A 13317-nucleotide genomic window follows, 5' to 3' on the forward strand; every position below is an offset into this window, starting at 1 on the left:
TCAGGTGAACCTTGGTTGTTTTAGTAACATAGCTGAGCATGCATAAGCCAGATGGCCAGCCAGTAAGCAGCGTTCTGTGGTTTCTGCTTCAAGTTCCTGCCTTGAGTTTCTGCTTTGGCCTTCCCAGATCAACGGGCTGCAGCCTGTAAAATGAAGTGAGCCCTTTCTGCCCCTAAGTTGTTTTCAGTCCTGGTGAACCACAGAAGGCAAACCAGGGCAGGCCCTGAATGTCTGCGTTTTGAGAGTTTTAGATATTAAAGTCTACCACTAATAATATTTATTTTTATTTTTAATGCGGGAAGATCCTTAAAGAGCCCATAGAAGTGATTTAGTTGTATCTCGTATATCCTGTGAAGGACTAACTTGCCCCTGATTTGTTGCCTGCCTACTCCTCAGTGAAAGGGCAAGTCTTAAAACATCAGAGGCTGAACTGAACATGGTGGTACACGCTTAGATTCCCAGGAGGCTGAGTTAAGACTGTGTGTGGAAGGCCAACCTGAGGAATTCTGAGGGACCTTGCCTCAAATAAAGCAGGGTAAAAACAAAACAGGAGTGGAGAATGATGACAAGGCAGTTCTTTCACGGATAGTCTGAAAACGCTCAACGGGAGTGGAGGAGGATGACAAGGCAGTTCTTTCATGGATAGTCTGAAAACGCTCCACAGACAGAAAGATGCTGAGTTCTCTTCCTGGCTCTCCACTGCAGCGTACCTAACTCCATTGTTCCATCAGTTTCTGTGTGTGGAGGGCAGATGATGGGAGTTACCTCCAAGGACAAAAATCTCAGAGAAGAGTTCCCAGCCCAGTGCTCCCTCTACATGGGACATTTCTCCTCTGAGCTCTCAGTACTCCCACAGGTTTTAACATAATCAATAAGAGTGACTGACTCCATCCCCTCCATATCTACTGGACCCCAAGGCCTAGCCCTCAGACTCTTCTTCCTTTCCCATCCCTAGCATTGTTAGAGTCTCTATGCGGCTATGGAATGTCACTGGCGACAATGGGATAGCAAAGAATGTGCACCAAGCTCTTCAGCATGTACTTGATAGAAATGATTTAATTTAATGCTTTTGAACATCTCATATGATTGCATTTCACAGTTGATGTGACATGCTCCAGGAGTCTAATCATCTAACGATATACAGCATGCAAGGAAACATCAAATTTGACGTTTGTATACAAATATGTTTGACCATAGCTCTTGTACTTACTGTCTCCCCCTCCCCTTGGACTGCCACATAATTTTAGGAATGTGTTTTCTTAAGTTACTATCTTTGGGCTTTCTGAACTTCAACTTTCTGTATCAATAGCTAGTATCTAAGCATAGTAAAGCAAAGCAAAATAATAACAACAAAAATCCAAACCCCCAGAACAGTGATTTAAGCAAAGAATTCCAGAAAAACAAGTTTGGGTTGTTAGGGTATCTCCACAGTAGTACCAAAAACTCTTTCCAGCTATCTACGATACAGCCCTCATTTTAGGTTGACAAAATGGTGGAAATACAGTCATCATCCTACATTTCCAGCATGAATGGGTTAAGTAGGAAATCAGGAGTAAAGGAGCATAAGCAAATCAATCCTTCCCCTATAAGATCCTTTCCTGGAAACTCTACTGAGCAATTTCTACATTTTTGTCACTGGTTATGATTTGTTCATGTGACTTCTCTTTGTTAAAAGAGAAGCTGAAAATGGTATTTTATAACCACCTGTAAAATTATCAAGCTCAAAATTGGGTTTCTGTTTACATGCACCTGAAGTTATAAGGTTCTTGAAATACATCAATCACATAAATTTATCCAGTGTACCTTCACTGGTGACTGACTACACAGGGGTAGCTTGGTATGTGGTAGACACCAAGAGTATCTTTATGTACCAGAAGCTTGGTACTAAGTTGATCTTCTTGGTATCTAAGAGAGCTATCAAGATGAAATTTGACCTAGACCCAAAGAAAAGAGAAGAAAGGCTCAGAAAAGAGTGTCCCTGGCAACCAGACCTCTTCTTGGACCATGAGTAACAGAACAAAAGCAGAGGAATCACAGCCCTGAAATGTGCTTTAAGCATTTAAAGTTGACCCCTTGAAAGATTTTACTTTGTAAAACTGTGATGAATAAAAAATGTTATCGCTTTAGATTTATGTTTGGGAGGTTCAGCAGAGGCAGTTAACCAACAAACCCAACTAAGAACATAGAACACAATAGAACAGCAGTGATTGGCTTTGGAGTCATTTCCACCCAAGTTTTAATCCTAGAAACACAATCTATGTGTATAGTGGTCCGAATGAGAATAGCTCCCATTACACTCATATATTTGAATGCTTAGTCCTCAGAAGGTAGAACTATTTTGGAAGGATTAGGAGGTATGGCCTTGTTGGAGGAGGTGTGTCACTGGGGGTAGGCTTTGAGGTTTCATAGCCCAAGCCATTCCCAATTAGTTTTACCCACTCCAGTGTGGATCAGGATGTTCACTCTCGGCTGCTCCAGCACCATGCTGACCTGCCTCCCGTCAAGCTCCCCAACATGATTGTCATAGACCTAATGTCTGAAACTGTAAGCCCCCATTCAATTCTGCCTTTTTTTTTATTGCGAAAAGAAGAAAAAAAAACATAAACAAAAAACAAGTTTCCACCTCCTCCCAGCCTCCCATTTCCCTTCCCCTCCTCCCACCCTTTTCCCCCTCCTCCCACCCTTCTCCCCCTCCTCCCACCCTTCTCCCCCTCCCCCCACTCCTCTCCCCCTCCCTCTCCAGTCCAAAGAGCAGTCCGGGTTCCCTGCCCTGTGTTAAGTCCTAGGTCCTCCCTCCTCCGTCCATATCTAGGAAGGTGAACATCCAAACTGGCTAGGCTCCCACAAAGCCAGCACATTAAGTAGGATCAAACCCCCCTGCCATTGTCCTTGGTGTCTCATCAGCCCTCCTTGTTCACCATGTTCAGAGAGTCCTGTTTTATCCCATGCTTTTTCGGTCACAGTCCAGCTGGCCTTGGTGAGCTCCCCGTAGATCAGCTCCACTGTCTCAGTGGGTGGATGCACGCCTCATGGTCCCGAATTCTTTGCTCATGTTCTCCCTCCTTCTGCTCCTCCTTGGGACCTTGGGAGCTCAGTCCAATGCTCCTGTGTGGGTCTCTGTCTCTATCTCTATCCATCACCAGATGAATATTCTATGATGATATGCAAGATATTCGTCAGTATTGCTCTAGGATAGGGTCATTTCAGGTTCCCAATCCTCAGCTGCCCAAGGAACTAACTGGGAACCTCATCTTGGGCACTTGGGAGCCCCTCTAGGGTCAAGTCTCTTGCCCACCCTAAAGTGGCTCCCTTAACTAAGAATTGTGGTTCCGTGCTCCCCTATCCACCTTTCCTTTATCCCAATTCTCCTGTTTCCCCAGGTCCCCCCTCCTTCCCTTCTACCATTTCTCTCCCCATCTCCCCTTACCCCCATCCCACCCCACCCCCGAGATCCCATTTTCTCCCCGGAAATTTGGTCTACTTCCCTTAGCCAAGAGGATAACTATATGTTTTTCCTTGGTTTCACCTTCTTACTTTGCTTCTTTAGGTTCACCTATTGTAGACTCCGTGGTCCTTATTTATGGCTAGAAACCAATTATGAGTGAGTACATCCCATATTCATCTTTTTGGGTCTGGGACACCTCACTCAGGATAGTGTTTTCTATTTCCATCCATTTGCATGCAAAATTCGAGAAGTCATTGTTTTTTACCGCAGCGTAGTACTCTAGCGTGTATATATTCCATACTTTCTTCATCCATTCTTCCATTGAAGGGCATCTAGGTTGTTTCCAGGTTCTGGCTATTACAAATAATACGGCTATGAACACAGTTGAACAAATGCTTTTGTCATTTGATAGAGCATCTCTTGGGTATATTCCCAAGAGTGGTATTGCTGGGTCCAGGGGTAAGTTGATCCCGAATTTCCTGAGAAACCGAAACACTGACTTCCACAGTGGTTGCACAAGATTGCATTCCCACCAGCAATGGATGAGGGTACCCCTTCCTCCACAGCCTCTCCAGCAAAGGTTATCCTTGGTGTTTTTGACTTTAGCCATTCTGACAGGTGTAAGTTGATATCTCAAAGTTGTTTTGATTTGCATTTCCCTGATTGCTAAGGAAGTTGAGCACGACCTTAAGTGTCTTTTGGCCATTTGAACTTCTTCTGTTGAGAATTCTCTGTTCAGTTCAGTGCCCCATTTTTTAATTGGGTTAATTAGCATTTTAAAGTCTAGTTTCTTGAGTTCTCTATATATTTTGGAGATCAGACCTTTGTCTGTTGCGGGGTTGGTGAAGATCTCCCAGTCAGTAGGTTGCCTTTGTGTCTTAGTGACCATTTCCTTTGCTTTACAGAAGCTTCTCAGTTTAAGTAGGTCCGTCCCATTTATTCAATGTTGCCCTTAATGTCTGTGCTTCTGGGGTTATACATAGGAAGCGATCTCCTGTGCCCATCTGTTGTAGGGTATTTCCCACTTTCTCTTCTATCAGGTTCAGTGTGTTCGGGCTGATATTGAGGTCTTTAATCCATTTGGACTTGAGTTTTGTGCACGGTGAGAGATATGGGTCTATTTTCATTCTTCTACAGGTTGACATCCAGTTGTGCCAGCACCATTTGTTGAAGATGCTTTCTTTCTTCCATTGTATACTTTTAGCTCCTTTATCGAAAATGAGGTGTTCATAGGTTTGTGGGATAAAATCCGGGTCTTCTATACGATTCCATTGGTCAACTTCTCTGTTTTTATGCCAGTACCACACTGTTTTCATTACTGTAGCTCTGTAATAGAGTTTGAAGTCAGGGATGGTAATGCCTCCAGAAGATCCTTTATTGTATAGGATTGTTTTGGCTATCCTGGATTTTTTGTTTTTCCATATAAAGTTGATTATTGTCCTCTCCAGATCTGTGAAGAATTTTGATGGGATCTTGATGGGGATTGCATTGAATCTATAAATTGCCTTTGGTAGAATTGCCATTTTTACTATGTTGATCCTCCCAATCCAAGAGCAAGGGAGGTCCATCCATTTTTTGGTATCCTCTTCAATTTCTTTCTTCAATGCCTTAAAGTTCTTGTCAAATAGATCTTTCACTTCCTTGGTTAGATTTACCCCAAGATATTTTATGCTGTTTGTGGCTATCGTGAATGGTGAAGCTTCTCTGATTTCCCTCTCTGCTTCCCTATCCTTTGTGTATAAGAGGGCGACTGATTTTTTGGAGTTGATCTTGTATCCTGCCACATTACTAAAGCTGTTTATCAGCTGTAAAAGTTCTTTGGTGGAGTTTTGGGGGTCGCTTATGTACACTATCATATCATCTGCAAATAACGAAAGTTTAACTTCTTCCTTTCCAATTCAAATCCCCTTGATCCCATTATGTTGTCTTATTGCTATTGCTAGAACTTCAAGCACTATATTGAAGAGGTATGGCAAGAGTGGACAGCCTTGCCATGTTCCTGAGTTAAGTGGGATGGCTTTGAGTTTCTCTCCGTTAATTTGATGTTAGCTGTCGGCTTGCTGTATATAGCTTTTATTATATTTAGGTATGACCCTTGTATCCCTAATCTCTCTGCCTTTTAAGTACCTTGGTTATTGGGTTTTATCGTGGCATCAGAAAAGTAACTAAGATACTATACAATGTGAAAAGTCATCTCATCTTTCGGAATCTCTTATTTTCTTTAAAAGAGGAAACAATGGAAAGGAAAAAAGAAACTAATACACCTCCCATGTGTTTGTAAGTAAGCAACTCTAACTTAGACAAAACCACCGTACAGTTTGGGTTCACAGTGGTAGAATTGCTGACTTTATTGCTATGATCACAAGGCCATGCGTTCTCAACCAGCAAGCAGTAGCTGTGCATTTTCTAGAAGCCCCATTGCATTGCAGGTCATGATCTTGGTTCTTGTTGAAGGAGGGGTACAGGAGGTTCAGGAACATGCAGGGAGAAATTAATTTTCTAAGCAGCAACCACCAGGAAATTCCCTGTACTCTTGATGTCAGTGAAGGCTAGGAGCCTACTGTTAGGCCAGTTAAATTGTAGGTTTCAAATGCTTACTTAGAGCCACCTAAAAAAGCTCACGATGGAAGGTTGCATTTCTGCAACTTTTACCTTCCTTCAGTATAAAATGAAGATACCCATAATGCCCACCTTCCTGGGTTGTTACTAAGATAGTGCCTGTGGCGCCGAGCACATAATGTAGATCCAATAAATACTGCCTATTATTATGAGCTTCCTCTCCTCTCTCTCCATCCAAGTAAAAATGGGGCTCCTGAGTTTTGAAGCTGCCTCAGCTCCAGTAATGCTATAAAAATTTAACTAGGGCATAAAGTACACATATAATCATACTAGGTTCAAAAATGATACTGTGATAATGTGATTAATAATGAGTTCTTGGATGGTAATAGCATTTTAAGTTGCTTCTGTAGACTTGTAAATTTCATGGGCTCCAGTGCTCATGAAAGGGAGACTGACGGCTCATTGACCAGGGCATCAAGCTGCACAGTTGGCCTGTATTGGTGTTCCACACTTCCTGAATAGCTTTGTGTCTCAGGTCAAACTTTGACATTTGCTGGTGCCTCTCTGGGGTGGAGTGACTCTATTTGTGTTTTCTTGCTTCTCATTGCTGGGATGTGAACAAACTTGACAAGAAAATAGAGGAAAGACTTTGGAATGGTGTGCTGGCATATAATAAGGCTTGCTGTCATGACCAGCACCTCTCTCCATGTTTATGTTAACTTTTATCTTTTCCAGGGCATTTTTAAAAATGAGTTGTGGTATGTGATTCTCTCTAAAGCCTAGAAAGAAGGCAGAGTGAGTTTCATTTCTACATTTTAGTTAAGATGATATGGGCTAAGAATGGGCTAAGTGACTTTCCCCTGCTTGGCATGGGCTGGACATGAATCCAGATCTTTGCTTCTAGGTCCTTTCTGCATGACTGCATTGCTGGTAACCTCTGTCTTCATGCTGTCTGATGTACAGTGACATTTGCTTATCTGCATATCAAGTTGTCCTTTCAGAAGTGGGGAGCTGTACAAATACACCCAGTTGCTGCTGCTTTAGATGGGCAGATGTATAGAATCACTATACTCATAAGGCCTGTGGATGTATATGGTGGCACATAACAGCTGCCAGAGCATAACATCCTCTCTGGAGGAATGTCAGAGGTCACTGGCTGTGGGCCTGTACCAGAAGGGGGTTGTACCAAAAGTGAAGTGGATGTTCACATGCATGGCAAGCAGCTTGACTCTCTGCAGGAGAAGTTCTTTGCAGTAAGCTCTGCTCTTGACCTGCCCAGTCTCTCCCCTCTGGACACTCCACGTGGAATTTGTTTTCTTCTTGGCACATTTATAGAAGTCTGCCAGAATATTCATTTCCTATATCCTACTGGAGTTTTTGATTAATCTTCCATATCTACTCCATCATCCAGACCAGTACGTTTTATTTACAGTAGACACTGGAATTTTGAATTTTCCTGGTGAGACATGTCCTCCACAGTGACTGGGAATGACTGGACCACTTTTGACTTGGGGGCCTGCGAGAGCGCCCCCCCCCCCATGAGTTTCCTGATGGTATCAGGTTGCCTTGTCTGTCTTTTGTTGACCTACATTCATTGGTCCAATGTTGGCCTTTACCCAACCTTCTACATTTACCTGAATGCTGAGTTCTCCTATTTTTGCCATTCTCAGAGGAGACATTATTCCTAGGAATTTCTTGTCTACAATCCCTTCTCAGATGTCCTATTCTACCATAATTAAAACATTTGGTATTTTGATGTCTCTTCAAACCATTGGAAATTGCTTCTCCTACCCAAGCTTCAGTACTACAGTGAAGTGTCTCAACATTCATTGTATGCAAGATCCATTCATCCATTGGTGCTGATCTGATCTTTAAATGCCTAAGGATCTTTTTGCATTCTAAGTTGGCATTCTCAAAAGCCAAAGATTCAATTAGTACATGTCTAGTTTTTGGGTCCTATTTATACAGCCTTAATTAATCTTTGTAAAAAGTCACTAAAGGATTTTCTCTGACCCTGTTTAACCCTAATATATTATTTAATTCTCATTTCTGGTTCCGAAATCCTGTCCCAAGCATTTAAAGCTGCTGTGCTACATAGGGACAAGGTGTATTCATCGTGAAGAGCCTGATCCTGAGGATCAGAGTAATCTCCCTCACCCAGAATTTGATCTTGGGAAATCTGAAGTCCTTTTGCTTTTTCCTGTTGCTCTAAAATTTTTGCTTCTTCTCTCCAATAACACTTTCAAAGCAGCTAGGGTACATTTTCTAGGATAGCTGAAATTAACTGAATCCAATCTTGTACCGTTGCCTTGTTACTTGAAGCCCACAGGTTGACCATTTTTCTAATGAAGGATGAATGTATTCCTTAAGATACAATTACTTCTTTGATTTCCTTAATGTCAGTTATACATATGGGATCCCATGTATATTCTTTGGCTACCTTAGGATATTTGGTGCCAGATGCTCTTTCTGATGATATAACTGGAAAGGTAGGAGAACTCTGGGAAAGCTACCCTGGAGTTTGGTACATACTGATGAGGCTACATTTTGTCTTTGTACCTTTTGTCCCTGGTCAACAAATTTGATAATTCTCAATCTTTTCAAATCTTTTTTAAACCACTGCCTATTGTAAAGTCTTGATCTCCAGTCCAGGGTTCTGTTTTAATGACCTCATTGAGAATTCCAAGGTGTGAAGTCTGTCCAGTAAAGATAACGTCTCATCCTTGGACATAATTTTTATAGCATGCATATTACCTTCCTGGAGAGACATTCTATCAGTCAATCTATCCTAACCATTTGCCAGAGTCTGATTAATACATTTAACAATATGAATTCTCTCAGACAATATCTTAGCACCTTCTGTAGGAGGGAAATCATATAAACCTTGCATAGCATCATACATGGTATAAGTAAAAAATTTATTGAATTCTTGGATTGTTAAATTGTCTGTCATCTTTACCGTGGAGTAGGTTTAATAACTGTTACCTGCCTATAGGTGTTGCAGCATACTTGTAGCCGCATGACCGGCTTGAATCAGATTTTAGCTTTAAATACTGAAAGATATGCTCAAATTAAAAACAATTATTCAGTGTAAAACACAGAACATATGCTCCACTGAAGTCCCTGACTGGTCAGCAGCCATACGAGCACAAAGAGAGCAAGAAAGCAATGCCAAACAAAGACACCCGGGGAAGGCTGTGTCCTGCCTGAGCTTCTGCGAGCACTGGAAAAAACTGGACCCAGAAGCCGGTCTTGCAGTCGCAGGTGGCCAAGGTGCCTGAGGACTTGGAGCAGCTTTGAGGCATTTAATGAGAAATTATGAAGGACCGTGGCTTGCGGCTACTCATGGGCGCTGCATGAGAATCCTATTCCCAAATGAACGGTGGAGCCTGATTATGGCTGGCTAGAGCCCCACGATTCAGCACCAACCATAGAAGTTAGTTTGATTTGGGAAATAACAAGGCTAGCTAAAAGATAAACCAATTTTATTTTTATTTATTATAAGGGGAAAACTCATGAAAGAGGAATGAGAAGTCCAAGCTCAGCTGTGCTGCAAGGGAACCACAGGGAGAGAGAGAGGGAGAGAGAGAGAGAGAGAGAGAGAGAGAGAGAGAGAGAGAGAACCTAGGCCATGCATCGTTTTTCTCTGGGTCCCAGAAAACCACACCCTAACTTGGTCCCACCTCTTAAAGATAATTGTTTGGCAAAGGTTCCCCATCATGTGTGCAAGTGTGTGTGTGTGTGTGTGTGTGTGTGTGTGTGTGTGTTTAAATCTTGGGTTTTTTGTTTCTGTTTTCGTTTTTGTTTTTGGTGGAGCTGGTTGCAAAGCTGAGTTCCCCAAACTCTACAATATCCTTCTCCATGACACAGGTACTGATTTCCTTTTCTGGCCTTCATGGGCACTAGACACTCATGTACAGGATACTTACATACATGTAGGTGAAGCATTTAACACATAAAAAATTAATTATTTTGTTTTTCAAAGGACTATTAAAGTGCAAGGTTGGAAGATTGCTGGGAGGTGAAAAGGGGCCTGGAGTGCAGGTCTGAGGGGAGAGAGGGAGGGAGAAGGCTGGCCTGGATCTTTCCCAAGGACGATCACTAGAGTTGGGCTTGGAAATAGTCCTAACTAATTTCCTGGTTGTCTGTGAGAACTGGACGTTGCAGCATTCAGAGCATTCAGGTTGCTTTGACCTCCAGCCATCTGTGCCTGGCCTGTAAAGTTAAATGCTCAGTGGCATCAGATGGCGAATGATCATATATAGGCCCTGCTCGCGGCCATAAGGGGGGGAAAATGTCCCCTGGAGAAATAATCATAGATGCTGTTTTCAAAGTTGGAATTAATTGTATGTTCAGGAAAGCCCATCTTCTTCCTTTTATCTTATTAGGGTGATAAAAGCATTGTGCCTCAGAAAACAGCTGGAATAGTTTCTCAAAGGTCACCTATCCCAGCGCTCCTGGAACAAAGCCTTTGGGGTCACATTCTGGGGTGGATGAGCAACTGACATTTTACAGTCAAAACATGTGCCTAAGAATAGTTCTGAAACCCTGGCCTTCAGCTTTTAAGGGCGGGAGCGGTCCTTTGGTGCCTTTTCAAAGGTCCTTTTCTCCATGGCTATGTAATCAAAGGTATGTCCCTTTGTCTCTGCGGACACCTGATGTGGGTTGGCTCCACATTCGGCTATGGTAAAATGTTTGCCTTTGTTCGCTTCTCTTTCCTCCAGCTAGCGAGACCTGCAATGACTTCCACCCGATGTTCTTCACCCACGACAGAGCCTTTGAGGAGTTCTTCTGCATCTGTATCCAGCTCCTGAACAAGACATGGAAGGAAATGAGGGCAACTTCTGAAGACTTCAACAAGGTAAAGTGGCTGGGGTAGCCTGGTGTGCGCCATGTCATCAGACAGGTTTGGAGCTCATGCCTCCGACGTGGTATACTGTGTTTCCTCAGCTGTGCATGGAAGTAGTCACCAAGGGAAGAGAAGGAAAGGGTTGTGATTTTAAATTGTACCAAAAATGGAAGCAGCCACTAGCCATCTATCTGTTAGGAGCAGCCTTGGCCCCTTGTCTAAGGAAGGCCACCAACAGAGATACTTTCTGGAGAAACTTTGTCACAGTGATTTGATCCTTTGTGGTTTTGGTACAGAACCCTGTGTCACTGGTGTAAGGTTATTAGGGAACCGATGCAGAAGACAAGTACAGAGCCAACACAACCAGGTAGGCAATGCCTTGCACATTGGTGTCATTGTGTGGTGTGAAGGTCTTAAGATCATCTGCCTTCTATGTCCAAGTAAGAATTCTTGCTATAATAGAGGAGTTCTCTCTCTCAGGAAACAGGGTTACATATACCATTTCTTGGTTTAGAGTAAGTATTTGGTTATTCAAATGAAGATGCTGTGGAACCTTTAGACATTGTTGTTACGTGTATTTGTTGTGTAGGTGTGTGTGCAGAGGACAGCTTGCAGCAGCCAGTTCTTTCCTTTCACCACACTTGTTCCAGGCCTTGACCTCATGTCCTTAAGCTTGGGGGCAGGCGCCGTTACCTGCCGAGCCATCTCTCCAGGACTTGTTTCTTTGTTCTTCTGGTGTCATTACTTTCAAGAGTATGGCTTTTCCTTTTCCATTTCCATGGGTGTGAGAAGGTTCATTAAATTTCTTGGTTAACTTGCAGGCGTTAGAAATAGACTCCCTGCTTTTAGGGACAAAGGACATCTCTATCCATCAATAGACATGTATAATAGTGAAGTCATGGCTAATGAGGATGAGCTTGGGGGTCTGTGCAGGTATAGTTTAGCCTGTAAAACTTGTAACTTGCTTCTAAATAAGGCTCTGACTCATTACCCAAGCCCACCCTCCTGGTTCTAGATCGTAACTGTCTTTAAGAGGCTAAGGATTTGGTGCCCCACTTCCGTAGCCTTGGTGCATATATCATATCTAAATTACAACTGCACTTGCCTTCCTGGTGCCTTCTTTCTGAATGTATGTCACATCCATTTTGTTTCGTTCACAAATTCTGGTTTGTGGCATCTCGAACCACTACAGGCTTTAAAAAAGAAAAAAGAAAAGCAGGAAAAGAGCTGAAGCCTCAGTCAGGCACTAACCTTCCCATCTTCCTGGGTGTAGTCACCTCACCCATGGGGTATTTTCCTCTGTAGTGTCTACCATCTTTCCTTGGTACTTGGTACTGGTTGCTGAAATCTGGTCGTGCCAATGTGCCCCACATTGAGTGCTGATCTGTAGGTTGCAGTTCAGAGTCACCGTGGATGTGATCAGCATTGCCTGAGCAGGCATGGTTCAGAGAGGACGGGAGGAGGAAAGGAGCCATTAGTTCACTGGCAATCATAGCCACAGCTTCCTCCCTGTACTTCACTTGATTATGAGAGACTCAGCCATTCAGGTGCAAATCGCCCCAGAGAAAGAAGGCCTTCTACATTTGGAAAAGGCGTCAATCACAGCCTTTCAAAGTGGCTGGGCCACTCTGCCCTGGTTCAGTGTGACTTCATATGCTGCGGGGGACAGCTATCGAACCTCGGCTTTAAATGTTGGAACACTCCTCCAGGGGACGGCAGCCTCACCGTCATATATTATAACACTGATTCAAGAATGAGTGTCAGAGAAGGGTCAAGGTGGGAAAGCCTTTTAATTTTCAGTCATGCTTTTTTCCTGCTTATTTTCGAACAGCTTATCAAAGATGATAGATAAATGCATACCTAGATTTATTGAAATATGAATAGACTGATACATAGATATAAATGGTAAATAGCATATGTATTCATTTTCTATTGCTACTACAGCAGATGACTACAGATTTAAACAATATAAATTTCTTATCTGACTGTCCTATAATTCAGAAGCTAACGGTGTCTCATTGGGTGACAGTCACAGCTTCCGCAGAGCTCTGTTTCTGTCTGTCGATTCTAGAAGAGAATTTGTTGCCTTGCATTCTTTAGCTTCTACAGACTGCTGAATTTCTTGGTTTGCATCCTGTTTCTCCCTCACCAAAGCCAATAGCTGTGGGTCCAGCCCTCTCTGATGCCATCCCATCCCTCTGATGTCATCTTTTAAGAATCCCTGGATTGTATGGAATGTAGGTAATCAAGGATAATAACCGCTCTGTTTTAAGGTTGTTGAAGTTGTTACCTGTAATCTAAATCACACTTTGACATGTAGTACAGTCACAAGTGCTGGGGATTAGAACATGGGCATCCCTGGAGGGCGTGTTTCTGTCCATCGTAGCCTACATTTTGTTTGTGTCTGTATTTGATCTTGAAGTGTTAATAACAACTTTTAATGTAATTTTGATAAGTAAGCTTT

The 13317-nt window shown here is 42.8% G+C and overlaps 1 protein-coding gene across 4 annotated transcripts in view; it reads left to right on the top strand.

Moving 5' to 3' along the window:
* Positions 1-13317, top strand: part of Elmo1 (engulfment and cell motility 1) — a 535377-nt gene that overhangs the window by 358564 nt on the left and 163496 nt on the right. For all 4 annotated transcript variants that reach the window (XM_041645693.1, XM_041645696.1, XM_041645694.1 and 1 more), the window contains one exon: positions 10729-10865. In XM_041645693.1, coding sequence (XP_041501627.1) covers positions 10729-10865 — 137 coding nt within the window. The remainder of the gene's footprint in view (positions 1-10728; positions 10866-13317) is intronic.

This window comes from Microtus oregoni, unplaced genomic scaffold (assembly GCF_018167655.1).
Source record: "Microtus oregoni isolate MIOR12 unplaced genomic scaffold, Mior012 000115F_ref0000277, whole genome shotgun sequence".
Lineage (NCBI taxonomy): Eukaryota > Metazoa > Chordata > Mammalia > Rodentia > Cricetidae > Microtus > Microtus oregoni.